Raw genomic sequence first — 23,313 nt, 5'->3', positions numbered from 1 at the left:
CTACACTACTACTGAACTAATAGCTTCAGGGAATTAATGCTGCATTACAGTAAAGGGGAAAATTTAATAAGTTTTTTCTTTCTACTCCATAAAAGTATATGTACGGTTTCCCGTTTCATTGCTTGAAAAATAAAAGAAGTTACCTTTCTTCGTTGTGTCTTCTTCTGCCATTGCAGATAGGCAGAGCGTTTTCACAGTCCCATGCAAAACACTTTTGGTCAGTTCTTGCAAATCCAGTAGGTGAAGCATGATTTCATTAAGCAGAGAGAGATCATTCAATTCCACTGTCTTCTCTTCACTTGCATTACAGATGCTGCTGTAAAGCTTAAATATACCACTCTTTAGTGTTGCATCTTTAAGAACCTTCTCTACCACTGTGCTGTTTCCCAAAACACTCTTTTTAAACCATCTGAAAGTCAAAAGTGCATTTGGTATGTTGTCACTGCCGTCAATGAGGGACTTCACGAGCCATCTGATTACTAAATAAGCATTCTCACATGTAAGACCTGGATTGCCGTATCCATTCTGTTCTTCTAGATACTTTGCTGGCACATTCAGAAACAAAGGTTCCCAGTGGACAAGTACAGATCTCAGAACAGATCTACATTCCTCTAAATAAAACTCTTTCCATTCAGAGGTCATTTCTGCCTTGTCAATTTCATTCTTTTTCTGAACAAGTCGGGACGACGTTCGAAAATGTACTTGCGGTTTGTTTTTTTCTTTAATATTTTCTGGGTTAGAAGAAAGCAAACAAGAAATTACATAATTTAAATGATGAAACAAAGAAAAGTATTGGTTTTGTGAGAACAGAAATGAACCTAATCATCTAAACTAATCATTTGAAAGCTGAGAAGACTATGGAGAAGAATACACTGATACTGCTGGATTAAGTTTATAACACAGAAAACAGGTTCAACATTCTATTGCATCTGAACAAGATAAATACCTCAATTCAGTCACTAAAAGCCCATACATCAACTAACATCTGTCTTGAGCTCATTGGGCCTCTGCAGATTTTACTTCAGATGCAGTCAAAAATATTTACTCAACCCATACACCCTGCCTTTTGAATCAACAGTAACAAACAATTTATCCAATGTTACTCAAGCATTTCTTTAAAAAGCAAAAAAACAAATAAGCAGGCTTTCACTGATTTAGCTGACCTAATGCTGTTTTATATGCTGGATCCACACAAACTCTAAACCAGTGTTACCTCCTCCACAGTACTTCATCAATCATCTCTCCCCTGCGAAGGTTCAGGCAGGAGAAAGTGATTAGTTAGGGACTCTAGTTCCTAAGCTGATCGTGGCAATTGAAGTTAAGTAGTGCCCTGAGCCACCACTCCCACTAGCTTTGTTCTATAGAAATAGCATGTGCCAATAAAGTTCAGTGGTGTTTATCACTAGACAAAAAGATAGGGGGAGAGGGACTTCTTTAAAGTCTGAAACTGCAGTCAGAGAGCAAATGGAGGTTGAACATAGAACATTCCAAGTTCCGATCACAAATTGAGAAGATACTTTCCGCACATATGCTGATATGGTTTAATATTTTATGGTGCTTCCAGAGGTTGAATGGAATATGGCTTTGGGAGAGTTCTATTAAAATTGGTGCCAGTTTTGATCTTTGAATAATTTCAACATCTGTGAAGTCTGAACATTCAAACAACAAGGGAACTGAACATGTTGGATCTTGCAAAAGTAGCACCCATGAGAAATGCTGGCAATGTCAATACATCAATGACTCATTTAATTTCTGATTCTTTTGTAGCTCCTTCTTGCAAGATGTTCCAACTGACTTTTGCTTGCCTCCTAAACTGGTTACCCACAGAGTATGGACTAAGGAGATTACATGGTTTAGCATCTTGTTTTCTAAAAACCTAGAGAATATATATATATATATATATATATATATATATATATATATATTTCTTAATTAAGGCTTTCAACAGGAAAGTCTTAAGCACATCAACTCTCCCTCTGAAATCAATGAGACTTCAGTTCCTGTTGGCTGGATAATGCCCAATTTTATTAATGAAGTACAGCTATAACAAACTACAATTTTTAATATGTTTCCATTTTCTACACTGATTCTTTAAAAAATCTGGCTCCTAGAAAGTCTCCTTAATAAATTAGAATTTAAAAGAAAGCAACAAACATATTTTAAACCAGTGATATGTTAAGAACTTACTAAGCAATTCTTTAATTTTGTATTGCTGTGCAACTGTTTGCAGATTGTCTTGTAGTTCCTCATCTTTTTCAATTCTGCTCCAAATGTGCAAAAGCAGCAGAACATCTTTGTTCGAAAGGACATGCTCATTCACAGTGAATCGGTTCATTTCTCTGAAGGCCTCAATAACCACAACACGATATTCTAATGCAGAACTTAATGTGCTGAAAAACTGAATCAGCTTAGCAGGATCCAAGTTGGCTCTATTTGGCAGGGAATGGTGGGAAAATTAGAACAAAATATTTCTATACTTTATCAGTACTCAATCTTAATAATGGCTAAATTCATTGTTTGTTTTTTAAATAAATTTTGTTAGGAAAGTAGTGATTAATTTCATTCCTGTTCAAGACAAAACAAGAGGAACATGATTTGCAGCAAAAAGACTAATGAAATATGAAATCTACTGATCAGAACTATCACTTGCTATCTAATTGCAGGCTCTGTAGGAGTTACATTTCCTAAGAGAATAGTTCATATACTAGTTAAGCACAAATAGCTAACCCAGTTTCACGGCTTCTGAATCTACTGTTTCCTTCTGCCATGCTGGACATTTTTTCAGCAAAGGCTATCCAAGTGTTGTATGTATGTGTGTGTATGTATGTATGTACATATATATATATATATATATATATATATATATATGAGGCTGATCACCTTACGGAGCGTGGAAAACAAACATTAAAATATACATTTGTTTTATTGATGATTTAAGTCTCATGAATAAGCAGTAAACTCGAATAACAATCACAATACAAATTAGGCAGGGTTATGATGAAGGGAAAGTTTGGCAGTGAAAGTGCTTCTCCGTGCTCATTGCTCAGAAAAAAATGTGTTAACATTTGTAGGCCACCCTGACATTTTAGAAAGGTAGGATATTAAAGGCAGGCTTCCACTGAGCAGAAATTACCAGTAGGCGTCTTGGTCCTCAGTAAGTTATTTTGAGCCAGCCAATACATTTCAGAACACTAGATAAGCTAATTTTTTAAAAAAATGATTGTTCCAAAGGGTTAGCTTTCAAGAATGACAAGAGCTCATGGTAGCATAAAAATATTTAATGAATGCTAAATAGCAATACAAGCACATGATGCTCTTGAAAACAAAGAAATACTTACTGAATGTGTTTAAGAAGCATTATCAAAAGATGGAGAAATTCACTGATAAGCTGGAGAGGAAGGAATTTCTGATTCTCTTGTAGATCCTTCTTGCAAGATGTTCCAAGTGACTTTTGCTTATCTCCTAAATTGGTTATCCACAGAGTATGGACTAAGGAGATTACACGGTTTAGCATCTTGTTTTCTAAAAACCTAGAAAGTATAAATAAAAAGATAGGCAAGGCTCTTAAACATTCTTTTGATCAAGACTTCTTTGAACTAAGCATACCTCGTACCCCATCTTGATTTATTTTATAGTGAAATAAGTTACAACAGAACACCTATTTCTCTTATCTATCCACCAACTCCCAATCTCACAAGCTTGGGTACACAAAACATTATCCTTAAAATTGTCTTTCACCTGTATCTACCAAGTGAGAAATTGGAATGAAAGGGAGAAACTCATCATCCACAAATAATCTCTTATGAACATTTATCACCTTGAATCTGCAATGTAAACCCCTATATTCAGGCAACCTACAGCACAGAAGGCCTGGGGTTGTAGCCAATTAATTCCTCCCACCAAAGGCACAGCTTCCATCATTAAAACAGGGAAGTGAGTGATTCCCCCTCTTCTTTGTAGCCCCTCCCCTTCCAAATTTGCTCTTGAGGCTTGGGAGATGCTCTAGACCAGGAGATGCTCTAGACCAGATGATCTAGAACAGGAGGGGATTTTGCTTAGGTATAAGGTTGTAAACATGCATTTAGGAATTCCATTTTCCATGCTGCAGACATGGGAAATGTGAATGCCCTAATAAAAATCTGGGTGTTTTTTTTTTAGAGGAACTGACAAAGTGGTTTTGAAACAAAAACTGCTTTAAAGAATCAGAAAATGTAAGGCAATAGTTGGGCCGTATTTCATTTTATCTACCCTAGCTTAATATGAGTTCTTATGGTTTAGGTTAAAGATTGTTGAAGTTCATTAAACGCATAACGTATCAGTGGCAACGCTGCACAAGTCAATAGCAGTTACCATAGTTGCTTAAGTTTATTTTCCACCCCTTTCTAACAAACACTACAGCCTGAGGATGTGGACAAGACATTTGCATCTGTATGACCCACCACATGCTCTCTTGACCCCTGTCCTTTATGGGTTATTTGAGCTGACAGAATGGATCAGGGGAGTTGTAAATGCATCACTGCATGATGGTGTGGTCCCTACTGCCTTGAAGGAGGCAGTGGTGTGATCACTACTGAAAAAAAACTCCCTAGATCCAGAGATCTCTGCTAACTATCATCCAGTCACAATACCCTGTTCCTGTGTACAGTGTTTGAGAGAGTGATATCATCTCATATGCAGGCATTCTTGAATGAAACTGACTATCTGGATCCAGGCCCAGTTTGGGGGCAAATTGGCCTTGGTCACCCTGACTGGATTGCCCCCATGAGTTGGGAGTTGGAGTCACTGTTCTAGATAGCTTTGACTCATACTTGCGGGGTCAGTTCCACAGAATAGCACTCATTCATCAGAATCTATTCATCAGTTCACAGTCAACTTATGTTCAGTTGACATTTATAAAAGGAAGCAATTGTCCCTTAAAAAAACATATGTTTGTTAAAGAGCAACAGGAGGGAGAAAAACGTTGACTTTTATTTGTTCGCAGAACTTACTTAGACTTTTAATAAAACATCACTAAAGTTAGTTCTCTTGATAATCATTGAGTTACGTTCCATTTCACAAACGTATCAAATGCCACAACCCCTTGAACTAAACAAGAAAATTTCTTCAAAGAAGTGTTGAACAAAAGAAATAGAAGAATGCCCTTGACCCTTAATGGACTTGAATCTGTGCAGATTTATTACATTTAGGACACTATATGACATTATTGAGTTAAGAATAATCTGTACTGCCTGAAGTTTCAACAGGATCAAGGATTTGATAAAAATTTTGAAATCTAATTTGAAAGATTGATGCCCTAATCTTACGGAGAATCTAAAAATCTCTACATAATAATAGAAGCATTTAAAGGGCATAGACTGTTTCAATTGCTTAGTATGACCTCTATGAGAACCCTCTTGCTGTTTCACAGTTATGCTTGCTTTAGATTGCAAGAAAGAACAATGTATTTAGCACTAAACTATGAGCAGTCTATTATATACCTCTTTTCTAGAATAGATAATACCCAAGTTAACAGGCTGTGATCTCTTATTAGCTCATAGGCAGCTTTGGTGATGGATGCAGCCTTTTGAAGTATATCCAGAATTTGATCCTGAAAGACAAAACATACCATTACATAAGACACAATAGAACAGTTTTGTGGCACCATTAAAAAAAAACAGACAGACATTTTTGCTGTACCATGGCTACCTCTCTGGAATCAGTCATCTCATGATCTGATAAGTGTGGGTACAATATAAACTTACGTGCAAGCTCTGAGAAACACAAGTTGGCACATGTTCCTAACTTTATTATTATTATTAACATTTATATACCGTCCCATAGTCGGTTTACAAAAGTTAAAAACAGTGAACATTAAAAACAAATATACAAAATTTAAAACCATAAAAAGCATAAAATACAACCAAAAACAGACAATATCTGTTTATTACAGCCCATAGAGGGAATGGGGATACTGCTCTGGTGTCTGGGGTTTTTAATTTATCAGGCAGAGCACCAGGTGAGGGAGGAGGCAAAGACCAGAAGATAGCCTGAACAGTGGCCTTCTGGGTAGACCACCTGAACCACTTATATGTAAGGATCCTAGTTGCTGAACGCCCAGGTGGAAGGCAAAGAGGCGTGTATGTGTGTGTCTTTGCACGCCGGACTAGGCACAGCTAGGTACAACTGGGCATGCACTTGGAGGCTGGATCAGGATTTCTCCTGCAGAGGCTGGAGGATTGTCTCCAACTGTGTATCTCTGCTCACAGAAGTCCCGTTGCTCAATAAGAAGAAGGGGAAGGGAAGCATCCCCCCCCAATTACTTCTCTCTTCTGCAGCACCTCAACCATGTTCCACTCTGTTCCAAAGGATCCCCACATCCTCTAGAGCAGATTGGGGGACAGAGCAGGCTGCAGAGGGAAAAGGAAATTCGTGAGAAGCACTTTCACCTCTTCCATTCATTGTAGCTTCTGCTAGATAGGAAGGCCTTCCATGATACATATAGTAAAAAAAAGGTCATATTTATAATGACAATATCAGCTTGACATCATAATTAGAGCTGAGTTATTCATTCTAGAAAGAAAGGAAGAGTCTAATTTATTATAAACAAACATTTTTATACATCCATTTTAAAAACTATATAATAAGGGCTTTTGATATGATCAGAATGTTTCAGATTTTGTACTGCAATTTTCCACAGATATAGAGACTTTAGATGGTGTGCTACCATTATTTATGCTGTTGTTATTGAATTAGAACTAAATCTGTGTTGGATTTTGAAATAATAAATCTGATGAAATAACAGAAGACCTATATCTTGCTTCAAATTGTTTATGTAAAAGTACCCCAGTATCTTTGGATCTAGTTTTTGCAACAATGTAATAACTTTGTGTGTGTTTGTGTTTTTAAATAAAGCCCTTATTAATATTAGGAGACAAACTTTTATTTTCAACTATTGCAAGAGACCTGAGTTTTCCATTAGTTCATAGCCACTAAGTTAAAAATCTAACATCCTCCTAAGATATAGAGTAATCCTACTCATGTTTACTCAGACATAAGGGAGCTTATTCCAGGGATTGTAACATCTGAATATTACCATGAATCTTGTCCAATTTATAATGCCATTAGGCTTTACAGTTAATGATGGGGCATTGTAAATACCAGTGTACATTATACAAATTTGCACGCAGGCCACAGAATTTACAATAGTTGGCACATTAGAGACTTAATACATTACTGAATGAAAATAGTTTTCAAGACAAGGAAGTCTCCAAATATCCCTTTTCCGCTGAGTGTAAAGCTTTTGCTTTTGGTGTAGCTGGATGTGTTTCAGTTATATTTTACCTGCGTGGCTTCATCACACAGAGGACTATGGAAGAAAGACAGAATGACATGGAAAATTCTCTGATAATCATACAGCTCATAGCAGTGCTTATCTCGGAGTCCTTCCCCAATAATTTCTAGAGCCCATTCACGTTCCATTTTGTGCTGGAAAACAAAGAAGCAGCACAAATTACTAGTAAGGAAACAAAAGTGAAAATGCAGTATATCATTGCTTCCTTCCATTGTATTTCTTCCCCATATGTATAGGGACAAAATGTCTCCAATTAACAGATCCATTTCAGAAGGGGTGGAGGGAGAGCGATAGAGAAAACATATTGCAAATCAAGGCAGAAAAACCTACATTCCAATTATGCTAGTACCCTGTGACTCATAATTACAGGAGCGATGTTCAACCTTTTTACTATGAGTATCTAACCATATTCTGTTCTCTGAACCAGAAAGAAGATCCACCTGTAGCAACTTACCTCAGCAACCCACTCACAACAATTCCATAGACTTCTAGTCAAACTGCACTCAATGTAGGGTGATAGGATTGTTCACATTCTGTACCAGAAAGTGCAAATATGGATGCATTTTGATGTAAATCACTATCATGCATGTTTCTTATTTTAAATGAACATGATTTTCCTGGATTCAATATACGAGATTATGTAGAATGTTTCAAAATCAACAGTGTAGTGGCAGGAGGAAAAAATTAGCTTATGGGTAATGTCTGAACATGAGGGCACAATGGGAAGAGATGGCAGCCATATTGGATACAAGTTCTCCATGTCTGAATTATGCGCCTGTAATCTTTTGCAATGCTCAGAGTTTAGGAATGAAGTTCCTGGGTCCTGCATTCAACCATAAAGACAACCAACTTAGGGCTTTCACTGATTTATTTTTTTTTAATAAAAAAGTTGAGTTGCTCATATAGGTATCAGGTTCTACATTATATTCCGTCTGAGGTAAACGGCAGGCATCATAGTTGTGCTACTTAGGATTGGCAGTGCATGCAACAAAGATTTCCCATTACCTCGGAATCAAAACTGTAGAAAAGGTGAAAAAATCCTGGCACTTTCTTTAAATCCAAATATTGGTGCGATAAAAGGAACCTGTTCAGCTTTGTGTACATATGTTCTTCTGTGGGGAAAAAACACAGAATAGTTATTGTAACATCGGGAAAAATTAAGCTTGCATTTTCATCATGTCAATAATTAAGCTCACTGAAGAAATGGAATTATTTTATATTGTTATTTTTTTAAAAAAAAAACCACCCTATTTTACAGCATGGCAAATCTGAAACACATATAATAAAATTCCAGGAATCAACTGTCATTTTCACTTTCTTGATGAGATCTAGATTTCATTAAAATAATACTACTTCTGTGCGATCATGCTCCCTTTCACAAAGCCATCCTTGTTCATTCCAAAACAAAAATCAACCAAAACATTATCACGAAGATCAGTTGTTATCATAAGAAGAGATCAGAGAGAAAGTGTGGTTTGTTCTATATTACCTGGCTTCAGCATTTGCTGGGCTACTCTAGATATATAGAGCGTCAAAGGGAAAGTCAATCTGAAATTTGGTTTTCTGATTCCATTTTGCACAACATCCATAAGGTAAAGCAACTGTAGCACAAAAGAAAAAGAGAGAAAAAATGGGAAACAAGTTCTATGATTCCATCAGGAACTGCTCAATTGCACCAACGAAGTTAATCTTTATGTGACAACTAGATTTTCGTCACAATGATTGCAGAAAAATAGATGCTAAATCGCATTCTAGAAGTTATAACTCAAACTCATTTGAAATAAAAGCATATAGTAATATTACAATATGGGTGTAGTGGCATCCTGAAAGAAATTAATATAAACGTTACAGAAAAGGTCATATGAGAAATAACAAACTCCATATTTTGATTCACTTGTACTGAGTCCTATATATATAGCTATTATTTTTTGATGGGGGAGGAAATTACACAATACCCTGAAAATTAGAAGCACATTCCCATCTTTGAAGGAAGAAAATAAACAAGACAATATCCTGACAGAGGCTTCCTGGACAATTTTAGCCTTGTCTGGGCAAGTATTCAAACCACAGCAGCACTAAGGAACTGCTCCCTTCACATCTCATGTTTGCCCAGGCTGCCTGGGGCAGATGGGAATTCTGCTTAATCTAATGGGTCACTGGTCCCTTAAGCTCTGGAATACAGGATCCTGGATGAGACAGGCGTTTGGTCTGATCCAGCAGGGCACTTCTTACATTTCCATGCTTAGCAGCATTAACTCGTTCTTACCTGCTTCTGTTCTCGAAATCGAGCCCCTTCCAGGTGAGAGCGAAAAGCGCTCAGAACATGGTAGGCCACTGCTCGCATGTTACGATCATAGCTGCTAAGGGCAGCGACCACCAGGCCCAAAGCATTGACTTCAACAAACTTATGGCATGCTACCACACATTCTACAGAGAAAGGGAGAAATCATTTTTAAAAAAGTTTGTAAAAGGAAACTCTCTCAGAAGATGTTTTTTCTCAGGAAGAATAACACACACATTAAAATGATAGCAATTTCCTGCAAAATCAATGGATGCCTAATTAGAAGATTGTCCTCATTTTATTATTCTCTAAAAAACCAGAATCCCACTAAACTGCCTCTGCTTAAACGATTGTCCTCTTTCAAATAAAAGGACAGGAGCCCTTTTATATTCTAGTTTCTAACGTGTCTTGTACATTGAAACCACCCACACCACATCCCTTTATACACCTTTCTCCCTCTCCCTCACTCTAAACCAAGGTGCATATTTTATGTTCTGTAAGAACAAATTCATTACTTTTAACCACACTTTTGTACAAACCATGTGGTGATTAATATAGTTTAAGTAAAAAAAAAAAGTATTTCTGTTCCACCAATGCATGTATATTTGTGGAACAACGATTCTAATCCCAGCTAGCTATTATGGGTATGGAGCCAGAAGGCCGAGCGGTTTCAAATTAATCCCCCCCCTCCCCAATTACTATCCTTCCTAAGAGGGACAATTCTGTCAACAAAAAAGGAATCTTGGTCTTTATTTTATGGGCAAGGCCTAAATGTACTGTCTGAAGATTAATCTGGAAATCTGAATATAGGTCATGGAAGAAAACATTTACAACAGGATCTGACCTTGCAAAATGAAATGTAGAATAATATCTTTAATTTATGTTGGTTGTACAGTGAGTTTACAGAACCTTGGAAAGATCACAGGGAAAATGACTGCTGAGATAATAATCAGTTCTAAAAAAGGGTATTTCCCCCTTTTTTGTGTGCAATTTGGAGTTTTTACACCAGGGGAGAAAGAATTATGGAACATTTGCTCACAGGGTGCTGTTGTAACACATGCAGGAAACAAATATATAACAAAGGCCCTTTGGGTCACCTGCTGAAAAAGCCCAGCATGCTCAGGATTGTTCCAGAGAGCACGTTCTTACTGATGGTAGTTGTAGTGTAGTTAAATGAAACCATGGAGGACAAAAGGAAGAATTGTGGCATGCAGTAGTGGGAGTAAGCTTTCACAAACTGTCAAGTATGGGAAAGCAGCCACAAAGAGCAAGGGGAACCCAAGCAGGATCTGCAGCTTGGGGATGGGGTTAGGCAGAAAGGCAAAAATGCAGGAAAAATAATTTGGTCAATACCTGTTTTTTCTGAAAGTGGGAGGAACAATATTTCAATGAATGCTCTTGTGCCCTAAGCTAGAGAGAAGTAATGTTTTCACTCCCACAGGACATCCTGCTGCTACTGACCAAAGCTGTTTTGGGTTTTTTTTGGTAACACAAAGCAAGCAAGCTAAAAGAGAATGAAACTACCTACCCCTCAAGAGAACAGGAAAGGAAAAGAAAATAGAGTAGGTGGGCAGGAGAGGTAGTAAATCATCAATGAAAACAGAATGTCAAAACAAGCTGTGCTTTCCAGAACACGTCTTGCATTGAGGGCGGTTGGGAGACAGGCTTTCCAAATGAAAAGTGGTGCCCTCCCTCTGCAAGGGGGAGCTAGGGGGCTAAAACCAACCTCTGTTTCACCTGATTTATCAATCCACTTATTCTTGCTACTTTCCAATACTACACAATCTCTCATTTTTAAAATATATATATCTGATTTGACGATCCTGCTTGCTGAGCCTCTTTCTCAAAACATAGCTTATGTGCCACATCCATGGATACCTTCCCAGCCACTCCCTCTCCCCCCTGTACCCCCTACCCCAACTTCCACACAGCCCATCCAGAGAAAACCAGTATTCCTCATAAAGTAATCCCACCCCACTTCACCAACATCAAACAAATCTAACTACCCCAAACTCCTGCAAAAGGTAAGGTTGGATTACAAGAGTACCAGGACAGGAGACAGCAGAGAAACAAACAAACAAACCATCGCCTCAGTACGAAACAAAAAAGTGCCCCTTTCCCCCCTACTTGTGAGAAATTTAGGCTGGGGAAAAGAAAAGGAGGAAATGCACCAATGAATGCGATCTAGCCGCAGCTACTGACAAGTGCATGGGGGTCCCACAATGTAGGAGCACAAAAGCCTGTCACATGATGCGGCCTTGTTTCTAGGGAGAGTGAAGCCTCGGATGAAATTCTTCACCCACCTCAGAAACCTTCTGCTACCTTTGTATTTCCTGCTCAGAATCAGCTAATACCCTTACTGCAGTCTTCCCATACCTGGTGCCCTACAGATGGATTGGACTACAACTCCCACCATTCCCAGCCATATTAGATGATGAGAGTTGTAGTCCAACCCAGGCTGTAGGGTGCACCAGATTGGGAAAGTCTGCCTTAATGGGTGATTTTCAATTTATTTATTTTTTAAATTGACGAGGTTGTTTCATTCAGCTCCATGATGCATTTATTTGTGAATTACTGTTGAGAATCCAGAAGGGAAACTTTTCTGGTCAGTGTTCTATCTGATCTGCATTCATTAAAACTAATTATTTTTCCTTTCCAAAGCGATTATATTACATTTACAATTACATTTAGAAGTTGCCATTGCTACCAGACAAATACAAACCAGATTCCACAATGTTTACCCAGAGAACGCTATGAGGGTGTAGTTAGGAAATTTACTAGTGCCATAAAGGCCACTGAGTCTAAAGTACTTTATAAATAGGTACACGCAGATATAATATACTTTACGTAGTTCAGCAGATGTACATTACGACTTTGCATCCAATTATGAACACCTCTACCTAATCTTCCACGAGCACAATTTTTTAAAAAACTGTTTTGAAGTACAGGCTGTGTCTTCTACTGTAATTAGTTGTTCAGTGGTATGACACTGGCCAGAGAAATCAGATTCTTTACAAGAAGAAAACAGGTAGAACTTACTCCTTTTTACAGATGCAAATACAAATGTGACCACCCTGGCAACCTGATAAATCTAAGGATATTGTAAGAAGATCTAAAACTGCCAGGTCAATTCTTCTTAAGAGAGGCAGCAGTGCTTCATCTTAAGAGAGAACAGCAACAATGCAGATAGGCTCAAAATATGGATTTGAGCAGAGGTGCCACTTGCCCCAAGTACCTGGCAAATTGTAACTACCACCAAGGAGACTAGCTGAATGGCAAACTGTACTAATTTTTCTACAGCAGAAGAGCACACAGCTCCTCTTTCCGCAATAGTTTCCCCTAAGCTGGGAAGACCTTCGCTGACTGCCCGTCCCTTCCAAGGCCAAAAGACCAGTTCAATGCTACTGCAGTTGTGTGTCCAAGTCGAATATAAATTCTAACCCTGTAAAGCCAGGAGAGGCAACACACGCAGCAATCAAAGCATTGTGGTGCTTGGAGGGTTCCACTGCTGTATCATCTGGCCTTAAAGCACTGTGACAACCAGCCTTGGTATCACCTAAGCCCTTTTGAGACATAAGGTTGGTGTACGGCAGCAAATCATAGTAAGCTACTTCCTGTTTCCATTAACAACCCTTGAATTCAACATCTGAACAGGGGCACTTTGGGTTATTCATGGGTTAAACAACCCATAGTTTGTCCTTGGGTTAACTTGGGTTGTTTAACCCACTAACAAACCCACGTGCTCCTGTTTTGACATCACGGAAACAGCCCTCGAATGTGGCATTCAAGGGCTGTTAATGGAAACAGGACATGCACATCCCAGCAATTTACCCATGGTTAATTAACCCATGATTTGCTGCTAGACTCCATTACATTCAAACAGGCTGTAGACCAATAGCAGTGAGAGAGGTGGGGAAGCCAAAGGTAAGTGCAAGATCACTTAAAAACCAAGCCAAACATTTGGGGGAACAGACCAACCAGTGAAGCAGGCCAGAAAAAGGTGGTTTACTCATCAGAGGATAAAAATTATTCTCCTTCTCCAGAGCAGCAAAAATAACTTTCATCCTGGGAAACAGGTTAGAATCACACATTTAAGGAAAATTCCAAATACTTCTACAAAATCAGAGCCTCGCTAAGTAGGAAGCGGGTTGTTTGATTTATGCAGTTTTCTGGAACAAGCTGCTAAGATCGTTCAAAACTCTGGTGCAGGTTTAATGCAATTACCTGCACCAGATATTTGAAGGAGGTGTCTTGAACAAGGCTTCATCAGCCTGGAATCCAAACACATACTGACACGGGGATCTATGGGAAGTATCCAACTGAATCATTCATTCCACAAACTCAGTGCTAGCGGAACTACCTTGAAATTTTCCATTCCATAAAGGGTTGCACATTATTCTTGCCCAACTGGTTGTACAAGGAGTTCCACAAATCACTGCATGTGCAGAAAGGGCAGCAGGTTAGCACAATGGGTTGCACAAGAGTTATGCGCAACGGGTTGCAGAAGCATAATGCACAACTACTTGTGCAACTGCGCTTGTGCAAACATAACTTAAGTTGGATTCTTCTTTTGTGCTTAATTCAGAATCTACTTTCCACTAGCACAACATCATTTGTGCTAACGGGATGGCAGAGTTGGATACTGCCCTATGTCTACAGGTTCCCACTGAATGCTTCCCCTAAAACAAGACAACTATTTCAAATACCTGGTCTCAACAGTTCGCTGAAGAGCTGAAGGAGAAAACAAGGATCATACAGATCTTTAAGCGCCACTTCACTTTTGCCTTTGCTTACGAGCATCCGTTCTTCCTAAAACACAGAAGAGGAAATAATGCATGATTGAATTTCAAATCAGATGTTGAATTTTAGGTGCTGTGATAAGGTTGTATCCAATAGTAGTCTAACTTAAGTCCCATTCATTTCAATGGGTCTTCTCTAAGTAAGTAACATTGAGTAGGAAACTGAATTCTACTGAGTCAGGCAATTAGTCCATGGCCCCGTTCAGACAACATGCTAAACCATGCTGCTTAACCACAAAATGGTTAATGGAATGCTTAACCATGGTTAACGGTATTGTCTGACACACGTTTTCCCATACCATCTTCCCTGTTAACCACAATGTGGCTAGGCTCACTAACCATGTTGTGCAACATGGTTAGAGGCACTAACCATGGCTAAAACTGTTGTCTGATACGTGTCTGTGGTTAAGGGTTTAAGGCATAGAGCTTCCAGTACAGAGCTGCCTAACTAGGCGGGGCCGCTCTAGCCAGCGGGCTCTATGGCTGCTCTGGACTGCTGATTGATACACTCACTGCGGCTGCCATTTCGTGTTTCGCATTAGTTTTTTGGAGCGATTTTTGCTCTTAGCAGAGCATGCTTACAGTAGAGCTTTTTAAATCCCCACTTGCAATTCCCCCATATGAAGCATCCATTTCTCCTACCTCATTGAAGTGCCATTGCACCCCTCAGGTTTTGATTACTGTGGTGGCACTGCCTGCACAGATGTCCCGGAAGGTTTCTGCCTCCCCCTGTGATGACTGTAGAGGTATAGCAGGCATGGCAATGCAGAAAGCAAAGGAACCGCTCACTAAACGGGGCGATGCATGCATGTAATGGCTGATTTCATTGGTGCCTACTCTAAAATGACGGCCATAGCTGCCAGGGCTACTAGCGCTAGGGCTGCTGGGATACAGGGTGCATCAGTTGGAGGAATCAGGTGCTCCACTAACCACTTTGTGGTTAGCGTGTGGTTAAGGAAAACTTAATCATAAAAGGGTTAAAAATGTTGTCTGCAAGCATTCCGCACGTGGTTAGCGTTAACCACAGCAGAACATGGTTAAGCTAACCACAAAGCCCAAAGTGTCGTCTGAACCAGGCCCATGTATCCCAGAATTGTCGGCAGTGACTGGAACTGGCTCTCCAGGGTTTTGGACAGGATTTTCCTCACAGAATCTATGATATAAGCCCTGCAAAACACTGTAAACCTTTTCATGTGCAAGGAACATGTTTAAAGTATTTCCTCAATAACTCTTCACAGGGATTTGGGGGTTAATCCCTGGAATATAAAATCATATTATTGGTACAAAGTTTGAAACCTTGCTGAATTCAGAGGGTTGCATTTTTGCAATTTTAAACAGACTTTGCAATTGAGGAAAATGTATAGTCATAACATTAAAAAAAAAACACAGCAGGAAAAAGGTTCTCAGAATAAATCCACCAGATGTCATTATTCTCAATGTGAAGACTTAAGACGTCACTTATTTATTATTATTCTACTTATTTACAATATTTATATACCACTTGCTCCATATCTAAGACAGATAAGAATACGACTGAATGAGGAAAACCAGAAGTGTTCTACTACATATTAAAAAGGACAGGAATCTCCAATCAGGCCACGGTACCTCAGGGGATAGAAGATGCTGATGCTGGGGGAAGTGGAGAATAGTCCTTCTCATCATTTCTCGGTCTAGCAGACACAGAATTTCTTCCATGCTTGGCTGCTGCCACAACGACTTCCCCAAACTCTTGCATGTCTTGTGATGCTCCACAGCAGCTGGACCCCAAAGCAATATTCTGGAATCATATCAGGAGAAAGTAATGTGTTTTCCAATATTATGCTTAAATAGAAGATAGCAACTACAGGAACCAATTTCACTTATAAATAGTAGAACAATGTTGACTTTTTTGTTCACTTCTTTATTACCAGAGAACCCAAAGCAAGGATGTGTTTCCTTGGCAACCTTAGTTTTCCTTCCAAAGCTCTTTGAAACAAAACTAAACTAAACTACGAAGCTATGTTCAGTCTGACGTGCTTCCTTTTCAGCCATCTCATACATCCAAGAAAGACTTCTGCACATAACCTTGATTCCTGCGTAGCATATCAACAGAATCAATGACAACACGCAGTTGTTTTTATTAGCTGCTTTGATGTTCAGACAAAAGATTTTTTTTTGTAAAAAAAGATATTTCTTAGAACCCATTTATATTGATGAAGTTGCTTATTTGAAGGATGGGGAGGCAGGGCAAGATAACAGCCTGGCCATATTCCCCCACAGTGTGCCCTGGAGAAAACAGGGTTTCTTCCCCAGTTTAGGGCAAGTGTCCAAAAATGGGGATATAATTCCCAGCAATTGTTTCCAGCTGCTGCCACTCCAGTCTGCCCTGGCTGCAAGGCAACCCAGATACCCAAGCAATATAAATAACATACTTAGATGTCCTGTGACCAGGAGAGATGACATGACTCACATCAAGCACTTCCTCCCACTGGCTCTGTGTGTCGTGAGCCTGAAGCAGTTCATGAACTTGCCTGCTCCAGGAGGAAAACAAATGCCCGAGCCAATACCCAGCCATCAACACCGCTTGCTTTTGTAGTTGAGAGAACACAACAAGCCAACATTTCCCATCAACCAAGACAAGCAGCAATAGCAGTGGATCTATCCTTGCACAATTGCATGGGATGAGGGGTGTGTGTGTGTGTGTGTGTGTTTGTGTGCCCCATTCCTCAACATTAGTGCTCAGAGCTGTTGGGAGCTGGCACCTCAAATAACTTACACTAGTGGCCTTCAGCTGGTGGCCATAACCATTATTAAAAGAGGGATTAGACACAACCTGCCTCACATGCAACAGTAATGTACTCCTATGATATACAGACATTATCACACTAAAGTATTGTCGTGCTACACTAATCCAAGAGTAAACTACTGCTGCGCCTTCAAGATAATGCACTCTAGGGTTCTTAAATGAGCAAGTCCAGGTTTCGCCTCCTACTGGATCACAGCAGGAATATATGAGAGGCAACGGGGAGGGGTCAAGTTCCTGCCCTTCACTTCACTGGGTACTGCTAGCTTGCTTAAGGAACGTCTGCTTCTAAGTGAAGACTTTATTCTACACAAAATGCCGTGTTTAAAGCTTATTGGATGTGGAGTGCAACTACCTAAGGCCAATAATCCACAGTTTGGCAAATGGGACACCCATTCTCCACTTGACACATTGACGAAAATGGCAATCAACTAACCTGAAATTTACAAGGCTTTGACCATTCTTTTCATACAATTTAAGTAACTGCAATATCTTCTGGTCTAGGAAAGGAAGGAAGAAAGCAATAAATATGGCAGCTATTGGAAGAAACCAACATTTCTATCCCTCAGGACTAGTTCAAATAAGCATGTGCATCACGTGATCACTGCAACATTAAGTGAGGATTAACATCGTCGAATGTAAGCCTATGCGGCAGGGTTTTGCTATTTTATTGTTTTACTCTGTACAGCACCATGTACACTGATGGTGCTACATAAATAAATATAATAATAATAACAACAACATAGCAGTGCTTTTGTATCACCTGACCTCACCTTATTATTATTATTATTATTATTATTAATAATAATAATAATAATAATAATTTATATAGCACCATCAATGTACATGGTGCTGTACAGAGTAAAACAGTAAATAGCAAGACCCTGCCGCATAGGCTTACATTCTAATAAAACCATGATAAAACAATAAGGAGGGGAAGAGAATGCAAACAGACACAGGGTAGGGTAAACAGGCACTGGGTAGGGTAAAACTAACAGTATAAAGTCAGAACAAAATCAAGTTTTAAAAGCTTTAGGAAAAAGAAAAGTTTTTAGCTGAGCTTTAAAAGCTGCGGTTGAACTTGTAGTTCTCAAATGTTCTGGAAGAGCGTTCCAGGCATAAGGGGCAGCAGAAGAAAATGGACGAAGCCGAGCAAGGGAAGTAGAGACCCTTGGGCAGGCGAGAAACATGGCATCAGAGGAGCGAAGAGCACGAGCGGGGCAATAGTGTGAGATGAGAGAGGAGAGATAGGAAGGAGCTAGACAGTGAAAAGCTTGGATACTTTTTGGTGAAGGCTGTTCACACATTCTGCTGCAAGTCATCATCTAACAACAGAGCAAGTGGCTTATGTACAGCTCTGAATCTGCACAAAGAGCCATGTACTTAAGTCTCTGTACCAATGAACATCACAAGACACACTGCACCCGATCCAGTGCCCACCGGACTACTGCTCTACTTTACCATTATATCAGGGGTGTAGAATCTCAGGCCTGGGGCCAAATCTGGTCTGCCTGGGAAACCAATCAGGCCCTCTGGAGTTACCCAGATGGTCCCACCCCGTTCCTGCAGTCCTTTAGTGGTTTCCCAGCTTATGTGGTTTTCCCCCATTCTGAAAGGTTGAAATGCCTCTCCTATGGCTCAGTTACTGGCAGTAAGTTACTGGTCCAGGACACAGTCCGAAGGTACATCAGGCAGCCACATTGCTGAAGCTAAGCATGTCTAGGTGTGGTCAGTGCTTGAAAGGGAGACCACTTGGGAAACACATGTAGCCACCTTGAGTTCCACAATGGAGGAAAGGTGGAGCATAAATACAATAAATAAATAAGAGCTACGTTATGCTGGCATTTTTGTTAATTTTGTCCTGGTCGCTTTTGCTTTCAGACCCGAAAATGGAATGTGGACCAACTTTACATAATCCAGCCACAACTCTCATATCCACCCTCCCTCTTTGGGGCCCTCAATACAGAATCCTGCTATGTCTTACTAAAATATCATTTTAGTAAGACTCTGCCCATTTTCTCTTTTTTACTTTGGCTCACTCTCACTTCTGAGAATTCCATTTCTGAGAATGAGAACAAAAAGGAGTGCGAAGGGTTAATTTCATTTAAACCCCAAAGTACGCATACAAAGGAAAGGATCCTCCTTTTAGTGTAATTTTAGTGTTGGACTCTTCCCCCCCCCCCCACAGGGCAAACTGCCATCTTGGCCCTGTGGGGAAGAAGAAGGACCGAGGGGACAGGAGCAGGCAGAAGTAACATTGGGGCCTGCTCCTGCTGGACTCTCTCTCTCTCTCTCTCTCCTCCCTCCCTCCCTCCTTGACTCCTTTTCCTTGTGTGTCATGTCTTTATTAGATTGTAAGCCTGAGGGCAGGGACTGTCTTTTTTGCTGTGTAAGCCGCTCCGAGAGCCTTTTTTGGCTGAGGAGCGGGGTATAAGTATGATAAATAAATAAATAAATAAATAAATAAATAATTTCTGGTTGTTTTCTTGAACCCTCCAGGAACTGCAGTCGAACTGACTGAACCACACATGGCGCAAATAATAGTCTGACCAGCCCATTACATGTTAAGAACTTTTCCCCCCAATCACTTTACGGAACATGCCTCTTTTTCAAGAGCAAACACACTCACCTGAAACACTCAGCGTTGCGCCATAGGCTCCAAGCAGCACAGCAAAATGGTTACTCTCACAAACAGCAGGGCAGCCTTTTACCAGAGTCAACAGGATGTCCACTAATGCTTCTGAAGCAAAAAGAAAAAGACATTTTCTCTATCTTTCAAATGACTTAGTTGTCCTTTTGCCAAGCAATTTGGAAATATTACGGTTGTTCCAGCAGTTGCTTGTAACAATGACGCTGGATATAAAGTTCTCCAGTGGGAACCCCATTGAGATCAACAGAGCACCACAGAGCATTATTATGCTCTCTTGCACAGCTCCCATTAAACTTAAGCTGAGCTATGCAGGAGAACTTCCCAGCAGATAGCGACTGTTGGCAACAAATCCAAAGCATCTTATAACTAACATTTCCTAATAATCCCTTTTCACAGAGTTCATTTGTTTTAAATAAAGATTAGCAGATATTTTCAATTCACAAAACATGTGTTCTTTCAGTATGATGAGAACCTTGATAGAAAGGTAAAGGAGCACTCAATAGGGGTGGGGCAACCTCTTATTACGCTCCCCCTGTTCAACCTTTCCCCCAGAAATTAATTGGGCCACCTTTCCTGTCATCTCTCCTCCCAAGCCATTATACCATGGGAAGCTACAGGCCTCAGAACATGTGCTGACTAAGGGTTCTGGGGCTGATTAAGCAACTCTGCAGTTTCTTTTTCTGGACCCTTAAATGATGCCATGTAGCTCTGCCTACTACTGCATCTGGGAGAAAAGCAACTTTCTGCTCCAGCCATGACTGGTCACTTGCATACAAGAAGAGAAAAAGCTGAGATTCTCACAATTTTAACGAGCACTGTTGTCATCCCAGTATGACTTCCAATCATCCGAAATGATTGGGTTATTTTCAGGTTTGTTTAACTACAATGCGGAAATGGCTATATAAACAGGGCAAAACTGATTCATAAATATATAGCCAAACAGTATTTTTCCTACGAAGCTCATCTCTCATTAATGCAATACAAATACAAATCATGGATGACATCTGAGCTGAAAAAAATCATCCGGTGGAAAAATGTAATGGTAACAGAGGGGAAAAGGTAAATTTTAACAATGTAATGCTAAAATAATAGCCTTTCAGACACAGCAGTTCTGAAAACACGTAGGTGGGCTGGTAACAGGAGGGATTAAAACAACAACTGAAAGACAATTGATACCAATGGAAACAAAAGAGAGAGACCTCTGGCATGAACATTCGTGTCATTGTCTTCTTGCGACTTCAGCATTGTTGACAAAAATAAAGAGTGCTGCGTGATCATCATATAAAGGACTGATAGCTTGACTAATCTCTGACTAAGAGAGTTTTCTTTCCGGTACAACAAATTTATAGCTGCATTCAGAGTTTTCAAGAAATCCTGATCTTTATAACGGTACCTAGGTGACAGATTAAAAAGATGTTAAGACAAAAATCGTGCAACCTGCAAAGCATATGAAGGACTGATATAATCCAGACGTTGGTTTGGTGGAGACACTATTTAGCTGAACTGTACTTTCCCAACCAGCCACCCTCCAGGTGTGTTGGACTACAACTCCCACTGTCCCCAGCCAGCATGGCCAATGGATATGCTGGCTGGGGACAATGGGAGTTGTAGTTCAATATATCTGGAGAGCCCCAGGTTGGGGAAGGCTGCTTTATAATAATACTTAATTATTAAGTATTAATAATACTTAATGACCTTGTTCAGAAGACACACTAAGCCATGGCGGTTAAGCATTTTGAGCTACACATTTTGGCTTACCATGTCATGTGAATCATTCTTCGCCACGGTGGCTACATAACCATGGTTTAAACATGCTCATTAACCATTTGCTGCAAAAGGGTTAGCAGCCTAACCATGGCTTAGCATCTTGTCTGAACAGGTCCCATATAACAAAAGACAAATTAAAAGCAATGGGCAGCATCCAAGTCTGCTCACATGCCAGCAGGGCCCATTGCTAACGCAACAGGGAGTAGCAGTTTAAAAATCCACCAGAAACAAGCAGAAATGCTCATTTCTGGAACGGGGCAAGTCAATAGACATTGCAGAACAAAGCTCCGTTGACTTGTCCCAACTCAGAAGCAAGCATTTCCACACATTTCCGGGGTTGCTTTTTGGACCGCTTCCGGTAGCATGAGTGGTGGGTCTCGCTTGTACAACAGACCACGCGGAGGCACAGCGGCAGTACAGGATACTGTACAATGACTGTTCCATAATACCTGCAGCATGCTTGATGGGATTCTGCACCAGGAAATCGAAATCATCTGACCTCATTAAGCAGCAACACATGCCAATATTTGCTTATTTTACATAAGGAATCCTGTTTCAAGCAGCGAGCCTTCCCAAGATCTGGGATTTTGTCAAGAATCAGGTAAGTAGAAAGAAGGGCACAAATGGAGCTCCCCGTATGTTTTCAAGCTCTTCTTTGCAGCCAGACCATTAGGACTGCAGAAGATACAAAACCCAAACCTGAGATTCTGCCCCAGGTCACCAGATCCTGTGCTTGCATAGCAATCCTACACTCAGGTAACATCCACAGCACGGCCTATAGCCTAACCCCACACAAGCTTTGCTTAAATGACTCCTCTAAACACCTCCATGCCTCACAATGACCAGCCTTATAAATATTTATTCCATGCTCACAATGGTAACAGGGGAAGAATGTTAGTGGAGCCTATTTTGTTTAGGTGGATGAAAATGGAACAATTCTGATGGTTGGGGCATGAGCTTAGCCATCAACATTCAATAGCATCCTCACCTTTGCAGAAATGATCGTAGATGATATTATTATTATTATTATTATTATTATTATTATTATTATTATTATTATTATTATATTTATTTGTATCCTGCCTTTTGCCCAATACTGGGCCTCAAGGCAGTCTTATAAAGTTTAAAACATACATTGTAAAACCTAGGAAAATAAATGTTAAAAAAACACATGTTTAAAATACAAGTCATTAACACAGATGGAGGACCAAATTACTCTCCAAAGGCCTGCTGGAACAAACAAGTTTTAGCCTGCTTCCAAAAGCCCATCAAGGAGGGAGCCCGTCTAGCTTTCCTGGGAAGAGAGTTCCAAAGCACTGGAGCAGCCACCGAGAAGGCCCCCTCCCATGTTCCCACCAAGCGGCCTGTGAAGATGGTGGGACTGAAAGAAGGACTTTTCCAGATGATCTTAAAGCACAGGCAGACTCATAAGGGAGATACGTACTAAATAATATAGAAAGATGGGCTTTCAGGGTCACAAACATTCTGATTTCTGTAGAAATAGGCATCAGAGAGTACTTACTTGAGCCCCATCTTCACAAAATTATGCCAGTCTTCTGGAACCACTTCCGTTACTGAGTTCTGGATAAGCAGGAAACAGGAACATAACACTTAAACATATGGTGAGGGGGGAATAAAACTGAGATAACTTCCACACATCCTGCTTTCCTATCTGGCAAGTGGTATAGAGTAAAAAAAAAAACC

General features: G+C 40.0%; 1 protein-coding gene across 1 annotated transcript in view; it reads right to left on the bottom strand.

The window, feature by feature from the left end:
* The window catches only part of URB1 (URB1 ribosome biogenesis homolog), a 69,522-nt gene that overhangs the window by 864 nt on the left and 45,345 nt on the right, over positions 1–23,313 (bottom strand). Inside the window, exons 25-38 of the mRNA XM_063126689.1 lie at positions 23,132–23,190; positions 21,042–21,235; positions 19,822–19,932; positions 17,629–17,692; positions 16,016–16,187; positions 14,318–14,420; positions 9,597–9,757; positions 8,820–8,931; positions 8,336–8,442; positions 7,321–7,464; positions 5,478–5,587; positions 3,339–3,530; positions 2,188–2,429; positions 144–731 (exon numbers count right to left, since the gene is read on the bottom strand). Coding sequence (XP_062982759.1) covers positions 144–731; positions 2,188–2,429; positions 3,339–3,530; positions 5,478–5,587; positions 7,321–7,464; positions 8,336–8,442; positions 8,820–8,931; positions 9,597–9,757; positions 14,318–14,420; positions 16,016–16,187; positions 17,629–17,692; positions 19,822–19,932; positions 21,042–21,235; positions 23,132–23,190 — 2,359 coding nt within the window. The remainder of the gene's footprint in view (positions 1–143; positions 732–2,187; positions 2,430–3,338; positions 3,531–5,477; positions 5,588–7,320; positions 7,465–8,335; positions 8,443–8,819; positions 8,932–9,596; positions 9,758–14,317; positions 14,421–16,015; positions 16,188–17,628; positions 17,693–19,821; positions 19,933–21,041; positions 21,236–23,131; positions 23,191–23,313) is intronic.

This window comes from Elgaria multicarinata, chromosome 5, assembly GCF_023053635.1.
Source record: "Elgaria multicarinata webbii isolate HBS135686 ecotype San Diego chromosome 5, rElgMul1.1.pri, whole genome shotgun sequence".
Classification (NCBI taxonomy): Eukaryota; Metazoa; Chordata; class Lepidosauria; order Squamata; family Anguidae; genus Elgaria; species Elgaria multicarinata.
This window is presented reverse-complemented; position numbering and strand designations above follow the sequence as displayed.